The sequence below is a fragment of the Balaenoptera borealis genome (genome assembly GCF_965194805.1).
Source record: "Balaenoptera borealis genome assembly, chromosome: 1".
NCBI lineage: Eukaryota > Metazoa > Chordata > Mammalia > Artiodactyla > Balaenopteridae > Balaenoptera > Balaenoptera borealis.
The window spans coordinates 161,411,185-161,423,450 of record NC_138860.1 but is presented as its reverse complement, the minus strand read 5'-3'; the positions used below and the strand labels follow the sequence as shown (position 1 = coordinate 161,423,450).

Below are 12,266 nucleotides of genomic sequence, written 5' to 3'. Positions count from 1 at the left end.
CCGAAAGGAGCCAGCCAGCCCCCTTGCGGTGGTGCTAACGTAGCCTTCAAGCCTGGGTTTCTGCTGTCCTTTGCCTGAAAGCTGGGCTACAGGCTTCTCCAGACTGTTCTGGGGCATGTGGGGTGAGGCCTCTTATGAGATGCCCCATCCAAGCTGGGTGGTTCCAGAACATAGATTTCTGGGTTCTTGATGGAGCATGTGGGCCTTCGCTGCTTTGTGTCTAGAATAGAAGGAAGGAATGGGCTTAATGAGCAGTGCTACGTTTTAACTTTGATCTCTCTTTCCAGATGCTCCTGTGTCCTGCTCCATTGCAAATAGTAAGACCAGTAATACCCTAGAGAAGGATTTAGATCTTTTGGCCTCTGTTCCATCTCCCTCTTCTTCAGTTTCCAGAAAGGTGAGTCTTGTGGGTGCCTCAGGATTAAAGAGCATTCTGGAAAGGGTGATTTTGATAACGTAATCATGGAACCAAGTCATGCTTCCTTGGTGGAAGTGGACTTTGATTTTCTTGATTCTTCCCTTAACGCTATCATCTGTGTTACAGCCTAAGGTTACTATTCATTCCATGTTGTCTCCTGCCCAAAAAGAGTGGGCCCTTTGAGTGGACTACTGTTGAAGGTGTGTCAGGTTGTAAAGGCTGATCCTGTAGGTCAGCTCCTCAGCCTGAGTTATTGCCAGAGAGTTTGTAAGTAGGAAAGACTTGAAACCTTTAACGGCTACCATTTGTGGAATACCTGCTGTGTACAACAGGCACAGTGCTAGGTGATTTTGTATCTCATTTTGTATATTTCATTTATGATTTAAAATACTCACCACAACCCTGCAAAATGGATCTTTTATAGATGAGGAAATGTTAGTTCAGAAAAGTTAATGTGACTAGCTTCTCGTTGCACAACTAGTAAGTGGTGGCACTGGGATCTTAATTCACTTCTCTCTGGATGCATCAGTTGTAGGTCATTTTTATTTGTTTATGTGTTAGTTTTCCACCAAATCACATTGTTTTGCTAAAGAACAAAGAATTGTACTAGAGCTTAACTATCAGGTGTTTCCAGATATTTGTATGGTAAAAGTGTCAGGAAGCTATTAACTCGAGCCATGAACTCTTATTGCAAATGTTAGAAGTGGCAGAGAGATGCAGGAGGTCCTTACAGAGACCCCCATGAGGACCATTCCAATCCCCACCCACCGCCCTCTTTGCCCTAAGGTTGTAGGTTCCATGCCAACCGCGGGGAGTGCCGGCTCTGTTCCCGAAAACCTAAACCTGTTTCCAGAGCCAGGGAGCAAATCAGAAGAAACAGGCAAGAAGCAGCTCTCTAAAGACTCCATCCTTTCACTCTATGGATCCCAGACGCCTCAGATGCCTGCCCAAGGTAGAGTTCATGGGGGTCATGGCAATGTGCCGGATAGAGACGTGAGGCCTTACATGCAGGAATCATTTGTTGTGACAGGGGCAGTTGCTCTGGGGGCCAGGACATCATTCTCCAAACAAACCTGAACATGACATTCCTTGTGAAGCTACCAAGTATCAGGAGATAGAGATTAACGTAACTCAGAGCCATACTTCTGTGGGGTCTGGCATCACAGCTCTGTGAAGTCTGACTCAGGGTCCAGATCTGGACCCTAAAGGGGAAGTGGCTGTGTCCGCAGCCCGCTGGAAGCCATAGCAAGTCTTGTAGGGGCTCTGTCTAACCGTTTTGCTGTGTAAAAGAGCATTCTGCGTTGAGTAATCCTGAGGAATTCTAGCTGGAAAGGAGCAGCCAGTGAGAGTTTGGACTCACCTCGTACGCATTCCTCTTTAACAGATCTGTGTGTATGTTTTCTTGGCAGCAATGTTCATGGCTCCTGCTCAGATGGCATATCCCACAGCCTACCCCAGCTTCCCTGGGGTTACACCTCCTACCAGCCTAATGGGGAGCATGATGCCCCCACCAGTAGGCATGGTCGCTCAGCCAGGAGCTTCTGGTATGGTTGCCCCCATGGCCATGCCTGCAGGCTATATGGGTGGCATGCAGGCATCCATGATGGGTGTGCCAAACGGAATGATGACCACCCAGCAGGCCGGCTACATGACAGGCCTGGCAGCTATGCCCCAGACTGTGTACGGGGTTCAGCCAGCTCAGCAGCTGCAGTGGAACCTTACTCAGGTGAGCTGCTCCATTTCACTCAGGACAGGAGTTTTGAGCCTCCCTCACGTCCGTCTCACTTAGTGTCTCTCCCTTACCCTTTGAATCCTTGCAGTGTAAATGAGATATTGCCAGAGACATTCTCGGGTTTGCTTCATTTATTTATTTTTTTAACAGAAGATCTGTCTAACCTCAGACTTTCTAAGGCATTTTGGGTTCCTGTAGAATAAGGGTAACTGCCTAATTCTAAAACTCTCCACACATTCACCAAAACGACCTATACAGAGAAACAATGAGTGCAAATAAAAGCACCCATAACTCACGACTACCGCATCTAATAGAATACTACAAACCTCAAATTACATGACAGTAGGCACATAAACACCGAAATCCAGCAGAGCCAGCATCACAGAGAGACCATGTGAAAAGAGGAGAGGGAGCAGGGGGCTAGAGGTGATAGAGCATAGATAAAATCACCCCCTAGAAAGAGAAAGCCCTGTCCTGATTAGAGGCATGTGGAGAAGAGGTCTGAGACGTGGTGGAGTAGAACTCTGGTTACTTGGAGAATCAAAAACAAGGGACTTGAAATATATAGGTTTATGAGTGGTAGCTTTGGAAAAGCATTGTGTCTAGGAGAGATGGGGATGACCTAGAAGGAGGGGGTGCTGTTTGGAGACCTGGTGGTGAAGGGGAAGTAAGAAATGAGAAGTGGAAAAGAGAATCACAAAATCAGAAGATCCACCATTCTCCTTCCCACCAAATAATCATTTCACTATACTAACAGGAGAGGGCGCTCTTGTACTAACAAATCTAGTAGTCTCCCCAGACCCTCTCACCTGTCTGTATTATTGCTGATTCGGAAAAATAGAGCACTAAAAAAAACTAAACTACTAAACTAAACTAAAAAAAACTAAACAGAAAGTGGCAGATGACATTCATACAAAACTACTATGAGAAGAAAATAGAAAATGAAAATCAAAACATTTCAGGAAGTGGAAATTCTCCCCCAAAAGCAGTCACGAAGTAGAAGAAAACTGTTACACAATCCACCAATCTGAATTAAATGTCCTTTAACAAACACTTGCAGATAAGACAAAACAGCTTGAATCAGAAATTTAAAAACTTAGAACCAAAATGGACAAAAAACTGGAAGTTGTGAAGTGAAAGTTTACTGAACTCAGGAAACAAATTGGAAAATGACACAATTATCTTAGAAATAGACTGAATTACAAGTTAGTCAAAGGAGAATAGATTCAACTGAAAATATGTTTGGCATTGAGGAAAGGCATGAAACAGCTCAGAGAAGAGAACTAAATATAGAGAGCCGTAATAAGAATCAGAGAGAAAGTAATGCAGAAGTCAGGCAAAGAAGACCTAACATAAATATATTTGGAGACTCCCAAAGAAAAAGACAAAATAGTGGAACAGAATTAATATATTTAAAACTATAATACAAGACCATTTCTTAGAAATAAAAGACTTGAATATAATATTGAAAGAACCCACTGTGTATCTGGAAAAATTGACTCAGAATGGTCAACTCTAACATATCCCAGTAAACTTTTAGACTCTGTAGACAAGAAAAAAAATCCATGAGTCCACAGTGATATTTTTAAAAAGTGGGTGTGGGATAGAAGGAGGGAAAGCCTTCTTTGCTGAAGAATGACAACTAATAATTGTAGAACGAACAGGGTATTCACACATTCTCAAAGAAATACCCTTCAGATTACTTATTAAGTACAGTGAAAGAACATATGATGGATACAACCTAAGATAAGTGATCAAACATAGAATTATCAACAGTGGGGCACATTAATTTCATGTGCTTCCTGGTATCTTATACTAAGAAGGACACATTATCACTTACATAGAATTTTTGCCCAAAATATTTAACTTGGATCCAATCATAAGAAAACATGAGATAAATCTAAACTGAAGGATTTTCTGCAAAATAACCAACCTGGACTCTTAAAACAGTGTCAGGAAAAAATGGCAGGGGAACTCTTCTAGATTAAAGGAGACTAAAGAGATGTAAAATTGAAATGTAATGTATATTAGAATATAGTGTTAATATTAAACGTCTTGGACATATTAGTTGTAATGTGGTTCTAGGAAAGTCTTCTTTCTTATGAGATGATTCCTGACTTATTAAGGGGTGAAATGTCACGATATGTGCAATTTTCAGTGCCCATCAAAATGTTTAAAAGGTGACATATATGTATATATCAGAGAGAGAATAAGGCAAAAATGTTAACAATTGGTGAATTTAAGGAGCGATATATGGATTTCATTGTACTATTCTTTCAACCTTTCTGTAAATTTGAAATTTTCTTTAAAAGCTGGCGGAAGAAAAATAGTTATACCTTCTCCTAAAGGAAAAGAACTTAAACAGAAAATGTACCAGGCTTGGGAAATTTAAGGCATTTTTCTTTGAGAAATAGTTTCTTCTGTTCACTGCCAGAGGCCAGGCTTTCAACTGAATTCATAAAGAGACCCCAACCCCACCCAGGCCTGATGCCACCGACTCTTTTCTCCCAGCAATTTCCCTTCTCATACACTGAAGACCTGAAGACATGTTGGTCTTTTTTTTTTTTTTTTTTTTGCCTTCCTTTGTTCATTCTGAATGGTCCAGTTTCCTTTTCTTCTTCTTCTTCTCTCTGCTCGAGAGCTTTCCCTGACACTGTCGGTAATGACTCTGCGGGAGATAAGACAGGAGCGCCAGCGTGGGGGCTTCTCTTTCTACTCTCAGGGTTGGCCACGGCCAGTTCACAACAGGCCCCTTCTTTTCAGGATGAGAGATTGGAAAAGAAACAGAGACTAACCTCCCATGCCACTTTTATGTTGACTCGCTCCAGGATTCCCCCTTCCCCTTCCTGAGCAGTAGTCTCAGACAACATCTCCCTTCTGGAAAGTCCTTCATCTTCGTGGTCTGGTATCCTCGGAATGACCCGAGGGGGTTCAGGGCAGTTATGTACCCCGACAGAGCTCCCCTTTGTTTCACTCTCCCCTCCCCGCAGGCGGAAGGACTCCTTCCCTGCCTGTTGCTCTAGTTGGCCGCAGGCCCACAGCCTGGTCTGAGAATCTCCCCTCTCCCTTTCAGATGACCCAGCAGATGGCTGGGATGAACTTCTGTGGCGCCAACGGCATGCTGAGCTACGGACAGTCCATGAACGGCGGGAACGGACAGGCAGCAAATCAGACTCTCAGCCCTCAGATGTGGAAATAAAAACAACGCACCTGGATGGCTACCACTCTCCTCAGCGCCTCTCTCCCCGTGTTTCCTCTTTCCCCAACTGCTCCCCCACCCCCATCCCCTTTCCTACCTCTCTCTGTTTGGTTTAGAAACTGCTCAATCCATCACTTGGGACTTGGCCTTCTGCCCAGCCCAGCCACGTCCCAAACACGCGGACCTCTCTGTTGTTTTCTGTCGTGCCTGTCCCCCAGCTCTCCTGACTCCCTCCCCAGCCTCAGCCCTGGTCCTCTCCTGGCACCAGCACCCTAGTAACTGTTGGCAGAAGGCACTTAGACTGCAGGATCAATGTGCACACCTTTGAGCACCTTTCCCACCAGGTGAAACCTCCTATCAGACTCAGAAAGGTCTGATAAGCTATTTCCATATGTTTAAATTTGGGGTGAAAACAGAGGCATCATGCTCCCCTAATTTATGGGAATGAAGAAAGTAATGAAATCAAATTAAATATTCCTTGGGTCTTAGAGCAGTTTGGCCCTAGCCCTGGCGTGAGGCAAACGCCCTCCTACGAGGATGAGCAAAAATATGACTCTACTTTGCCCTGAATTGCTTTCTGGATCTGAGGCTTCAGGACTTTCTGCTTCGGCCAGCCTTTATTAGTACCAAAGACTCTACGAAGGTTCCCCACAAAAACGCACACCCGTTTCCCTGCCTCCATCCTGCCTTCAGTAGGATCTGACTTTGTGGCTGGAGGACCAGCCCCTCCCGTGGGAATGCAGAGCTTAACATGTGTACTGCTTGTGTGTGTGTGTGTGTGTGTGTGTGTGTGTGTGTGTGTGTGTGTGTGTGTGTGTGTGTGAGTATTCCACCTCCCACTCCCTCCCCATCTGCTCTGGGTATTTTTGTTTTTGTTTTTTTAGTTTTAGGTTTGCAACAGAGAGGAGTTAATTTATCAACAGCCTAAAACTGTTGCCAGTTTTTCTTTAGTTAAAAAAAGGTACAATCTCATTGGTAGCTCCCTTCCTCCTTTCCCCTCTCCGCCCTGCCAGTCGCTCTCTCCTGCCGGTGTGTCCAGGCTGCTCTGTCTCCCCACCTGTCCAGGTGTATGAGGCAGAGTGCCTGGGCAGCTTTCCTCTCAGTCATCGTTCACCCCACTTGAAAATTAAAACAAGGAAACTTTGCTTAAAAGATTTCATCTTTGGGAACCACAACTCCTGGTTGCCTTTCTCCTGTGTATGTGTAAATTCCTTAATAAATATTGCAGGGAAGGACCGCTCGCTTGCTCTCACTGTGTCACTCCTGGAGGAGGGTGAGTTCCACGCAGATTTTCTGCTTTCCAGGGGCAGTTCCCTCACTTTCCGTATTTTTAAAAACTATTACATTTAGGATGGATAAACAACAAGGTCCTACTGCACAGGGAACTATATCCAATCTCCTGGGATAAACCATAATGGAAAAGAATATAAAAAAAGAATGTATATATGTATATAACTGAGTCACTTTGCTATACAGCAGAGATTAGCACAACATTGTAAATCAACTGTGTTTCCATTAAAAAACAAAAAACTTTGTACAGAACATACCCAGGGGCCAGGCCCAGGCCCAGGCAGTCAGAAAGGGGGCCTTTCTCCAGAGGTGTCTAGAGTTGTGAGGGAGGGAACTCTGGATTTCTGTACCTGCTGGAGTCCCAGAACATCAGATCTAGAAGCACTCCCCCCCAACCCCATGCCAATAAAAAGCTGAGCCCACACCCACCCTTCCTTTGAGTACACCTTTTGAATACTTCCAGGTGTAAGTGAGAGGACAGCACAGTGGCTAAGAAAGTCAGCTCTGGATCAGGCTGCCAGTATTCATATCCCTTCTTACTCTGTGACCTGGGCAAGCTACTCAGCCCCTGGGTCTTAGTGTAAAATGGGACTCATGGTAATACTTAAAGTAAAATGAAGCAATTCCTGTGGTGCATTTAGCACACAGGGCACTTTGCACTCAAATGTTAGCAAATATTATGTGCCAGGCCTATGTTAGGTATTCATTCATTCAACAAATATTTAATAAGTGCTTACAATGTGCCAGGCACTGTCTTAGGCTCTGGAATGAAGCAATGAATCAAAACTCCCTGATCTCATGGGGTATTGTGGTAGGAGAGATGGACAATAAACAAGTAAATAGATTATTTAATTTCAGGTAGTAATAATACAAGGTAAGACAAGTTTAGAGGAGAGGGTGGGTATGGGACCGTTTGGATGGAACAGTCAGAAGGAGGTTACATTGGAACTGAGACCTGAATTAGGAGCCAGTCGTGTGGAGATCTGGAAAAAAATGACAGCAAAGGTAGGCATCTGTGTTGGAGATAGTTCGGTGGAGGTATTGGTTTGGGAGTCATCAGGGTGTGGATGGTATGTAAAGCCATGAGACCAGATGAAGTCACCTAAGGAGAGAGCATAAGGAGAAGAGGACTGAGCCTTGGGGCCCATCAGCTTTTAGAATTTGGGAAGAAGAGATAAGAAAAAAATGAATCTGGCGTAGTCCCTGCTCTCAAGAAACTTACAGAATCATGGGGCAACAGACTTAGAATCTCTTTTACATGTTTTATGGGAGCTAGGAAGGTCAGGGAAGCCTTCCTAAGGTCAGAGGTGTTTGAGCTGAGTCCTGGGGGCCAGGGAGGAGTTAACCAGTGGGTGAGGTGGGGGTGAGGAGAAGAGTCGTCCAGACAGTACCATGTGAAGGAAGAGACAGAAACCTGCAAGAGCACAGAACATTCCAGGAAGCACAAACAGTTCTCTTTCTAAGGTCTGATGTGAGTCAAGGTGTGGTGAGAGGGGAGACTCAAGTGGGTTTGGGTCAGATCATGGGGGGCTTCCTTCACCCTAGGAAGGAGTTTAGCCTGAAGCGTTGTAAGCAGTGGAGTGACATGGTCAGATCTGAGTTTCAGGCGGCTCACTCTTGCATTGCCGACAACAGTGTGTTTGAGAGAACAAGACCAGGTCTAGGGGACCAGAAAAGGGCAAGAGCTGAATGAGGGCCATGGTAGTGGAGGTGGGGAGACTGGAGCCGCTCAGAGGAGCATTTCATGAACAGCTTATGAGGCACATGGGGTGCTAACAGGTGTAGCACAAAAACGCTAAAATAAGTTTGGGAAAGACTGCATGTTGTATCACTTCTTGTACCGATACATCTAGAATATAATATCCAAAAAAAAAAAGGGAATTCCCTGGGAGCCCAGTGGTTAGGACTCGGTGCTGTCACTGCACCTGGTTGTCCTGGTTCTATCCGTGGTCGGGGAACTAAGATTCTGCAAGCTGTGCAGCATGGCAAAAAAAAAAAAAAAAGACACCACCAAAACAAAACAAAACGAAAACAAATAGTAATGGCTCCAAAAAGTCCTGTGGTAAAACTATTTAAAACAATTAATAGACTATATTTTTTAGAGCAGTTTTAGGTTCACAACGAAATTGAGCAGAAAGTACAGAGAGTTTCCATATACCCCTGTCCCCCACCTAGCCTCCTCCACTTTTGACATCCTGCACCAGAGCTGTACATTTGTTACAAACAATGAACCTACACCAACAGATCATTATCATAATCTACATTATGGTGCATTTTGGTGTTGTATATTCTATGGGTTTTGACAAAAGTACAATGACATGTGTTCACCATTATAGTATAATACAGAATAGTTTCACTGTCTTGAAAACCCTCTGTGCTCTGCGTATCCATCCCTTGCTCCCACATAACTCCTGGAAACTAATGATTTTTTTTTTAATGTCTCCATAGTTTTGCCTTTTCCAGAATGTCATAGAGCTGGAATACAGTTTGTAGCCTTTTCAGATTGACTTCTTTTACTTAGTAATATGCATTTTTGTCTTTTCATGGCTTGTTAGCTCATTTCTTTTTAGTGCTGAATAGTATTTCAGAGCCTGAATGTGCCACAGTTTATTTTATCTATTCACTTACTGAAGGACATCTTGGTTGCTTCCAAGTTTTGGTAATTATAAATAAAGTTGCTATAAACATCTGTGCGCAGGTTTTTGTGTAGACATAAATTTCCAATCCATTTGAGTTATTACCAAGGAGCATGATCATATGATAAGAGTATATTTAGTTTTGTAAGAAATTGCCAAGTGTCTTCCAAAGTGGCTGAACCATTTTGCATTCCTACCAGTGATGAATGAGAGTTCCTATTGCTCCACATCCTTGCTAGCATTTGGTGTTGTCAGTGTTTTTGGATCTAGGCCATTCTAATAGGTGTGTAGTGGTACCCCACTGCTGTTTTAATTTGCAATCACCTAATACGTAGTGTTGAATATCTTTTCAAATGTTTGTTTGCCATCTGTATACTTTGATTAGATTAAATTTAAGAACTGTTTATCAAAAGATTCCATTAACAGAGTAGAAATGCTTACCACAGAGTAAGCAAAAATATTTGAAACACATGATAAAGGACTTGTATTCAGAATATATGAAGACCTGCAAAACGAGAAAAAGACAGGCCAGCTAATGGAAAAACAGACAGTGTAGACCTGACTAGGCACTTCAAGAGGCTGCCAAAATGGCTAACAAACATATGAAGAGATGCCCAATCTCATTAGTAATTGGGGAAATACAAATAAAAACCACAATGAGACATCACTAAACACCTACCAGAATGGCTAAAATGAAAAAAGATAATCCAAGTGTTGGCAAATATGTGGAGCAATGGGAACACACAACTGGTAGGAGTGTAAATTGATACAACTACTTTGGAAAATGGTTTAGTATTATCTACTAATGTTGCTACCTAGATATACCTATAATTCAGTAATTCTACTCCTAGGTATACACCAAATAGAAATGCATGTACATGAGCATTAAAGACAAGCGTAAGAATGTTCATCATTATGCATAATATTGCCAAACCAGAGACAATCCAGATGTCCATCAGCAGAAAAATGGGTAAAGAAATTGTAGTATATTTATGTAATAGAATACTAAACAGCAATGGAAATTGCCAAACCAGAGTTATATACACCCACGTAGAGAAATCTCACAAACTTAATGTTGAAAACATTTTTCACTGTGTCATTTGAAAGTATGTTGCAGACATAGTGATACTTCACCATTAAATATTTGAGCATGCACCTTCTAAGAGTGATATATTCTTCTATATAACCACCATACCATTTTCATGCCATATTTGAGCATGCATTTTCTGAGTGATATATTCTTCTATATAACCACAATACCATTTTCATACCAATGAAGATTAACAATAATTCAATACCACCTAAAATTCTGTCCATTTTTAATTTTTGCCAGTTATCTCAAGAATGTCTTCTGTTCCTTTTTTTTTTAAACCAAGATCCAATTTAAATTTATGCATTGCATTTGGTTATTATGTCTATTCAATTTCTTTTCATTGGGAACAATGCCTCTACCGTTTTTCCCCATGACATTGACTTTTTGAAGCCAATTCGTAGAAAGTTCTACATTTTTCATCTACCTGGAAACTAGAAAGTAGGTCTAGATTCACATTAAATATTTTGGCAAGAATATCTCATAGTTTATCTGGAGTACATCATATCACATCAAGGAGCAAATAATACCTGGAGGAAGGGACTTATACAGTCATTGGCAAAAATATGAGGAATCCATATGAAAATATTGAGTGTTCGATCAAGAAGACCAAGATGTAATTTAGGGTCAGGTGGTATGTATTGGCATGCATGCACCTACCGCAGATCTTAGATTTAATGTCCTGGATGCAGCATCTGGGCATATTTAAAATAGATAAAGCTAAACATTATATTGGCCAATCCTAAAAGCTGGGAAGACAGAAATTCCTTTGTATAATGTAGAGAAAAGATTCCAAAACTCAAGGAATTCTGGAATGAATTACCAAATATGTCATCCCTTTTCCCAACCTGTCCCTGGCAGAACCCTGAAGACATTCCCTTTACCCAATGGCTTGAGACATACTTTCTTATATAAGTACTAGAGTCCTTAAAACATGAGTTAGCAGGTGTTCTCTAGAGGCCAAGAATGCTAAAGTGTGCTCCCTATCTTCAGTGGAGTTGGGACGTTTCCAATAGTAGCCTTTAACAGTGGCCCACCTGCAATTTATGGTAATCAGAATGGATACCAAGATCTCTGGAGGTGATTAATTGAGGATAGGGACCCAGACAAGTAGCAGCTCACTAAAGCCCTGCTTGATCTGTATAGCCAAAATTTCTCCAGGTTTGGAGACAGATGTCATCAAGATAAAAATGTAGCCCTGTATTCTATTGCTAGACCTGAGCTAGTTCAAAGACCTAGAGCCTATGGAAAAATGGTGAGGCCAGGTATCCTTGAGGAGGGAGCTTATAAAAGCCCCGTAAGTGTATAATGTGTATCTTACTTTCGGCTTTCCCCAAAGGGGCTCATTACCATTTTACCTGGGTCAATACACTAGGGAAACTACACAAACACTTTGGCAACAGTTGGACACTAGCTGTTAGCTATCATTATGTCCTGAGTACCCATAATGTTGGCCACTTGTCAGAGTGGAAGCATATAGAGATCAGGTAATGATGGAGTTTTGACCTAAGTCAGTCTCACCATAAGCCCAATGGAACCTTAAACCCCTCCTGTAGTAGTTTCCCCATTTCTGAGTGTCTAGTTGGAAAAGATGCCCTTAGCAACTGAAAGAATTCTCACATTGGCTTGCTGACCAGTGAAGTAAGGACTGTTGAGAAAAGAATGGAGAAGAGGAAGCTCCTGGAGCTCTTCCCTATCAAAATAATAAATCAGTAGCATTACATCTCTGGGAGAATTTAAGAGACCACATGTCCATTTAACTTCAGTCTAGCTGGTGCAAAAGATGGATGGGTTTGGAAGAATGACAGTAAATTACCATTAACTTCTTCAGGTTAATACCTCCAAACTGGGTGATACTCATTACAGGTGCTTTTCCGAAGTTATTTCCTTATTGAATCTAA

At 42.3% G+C, this 12,266-nt stretch overlaps 1 protein-coding gene across 1 annotated transcript in view; it reads left to right on the top strand.

Moving 5' to 3' along the window:
- Positions 1–6,585, top strand: part of SMAP2 (small ArfGAP2) — a 48,115-nt gene extending 41,530 nt beyond the window's left edge. The window contains exons 7-10 of the mRNA XM_082388875.1: positions 288–397; positions 1,205–1,370; positions 1,828–2,144; positions 5,224–6,585. Of these exons, the coding sequence (XP_082245001.1) occupies positions 288–397; positions 1,205–1,370; positions 1,828–2,144; positions 5,224–5,349 (719 nt within the window). The 3' untranslated portion in view covers positions 5,350–6,585. The remainder of the gene's footprint in view (positions 1–287; positions 398–1,204; positions 1,371–1,827; positions 2,145–5,223) is intronic.
- The last annotated feature ends 5,681 nt before the right edge of the window (positions 6,586–12,266 follow it).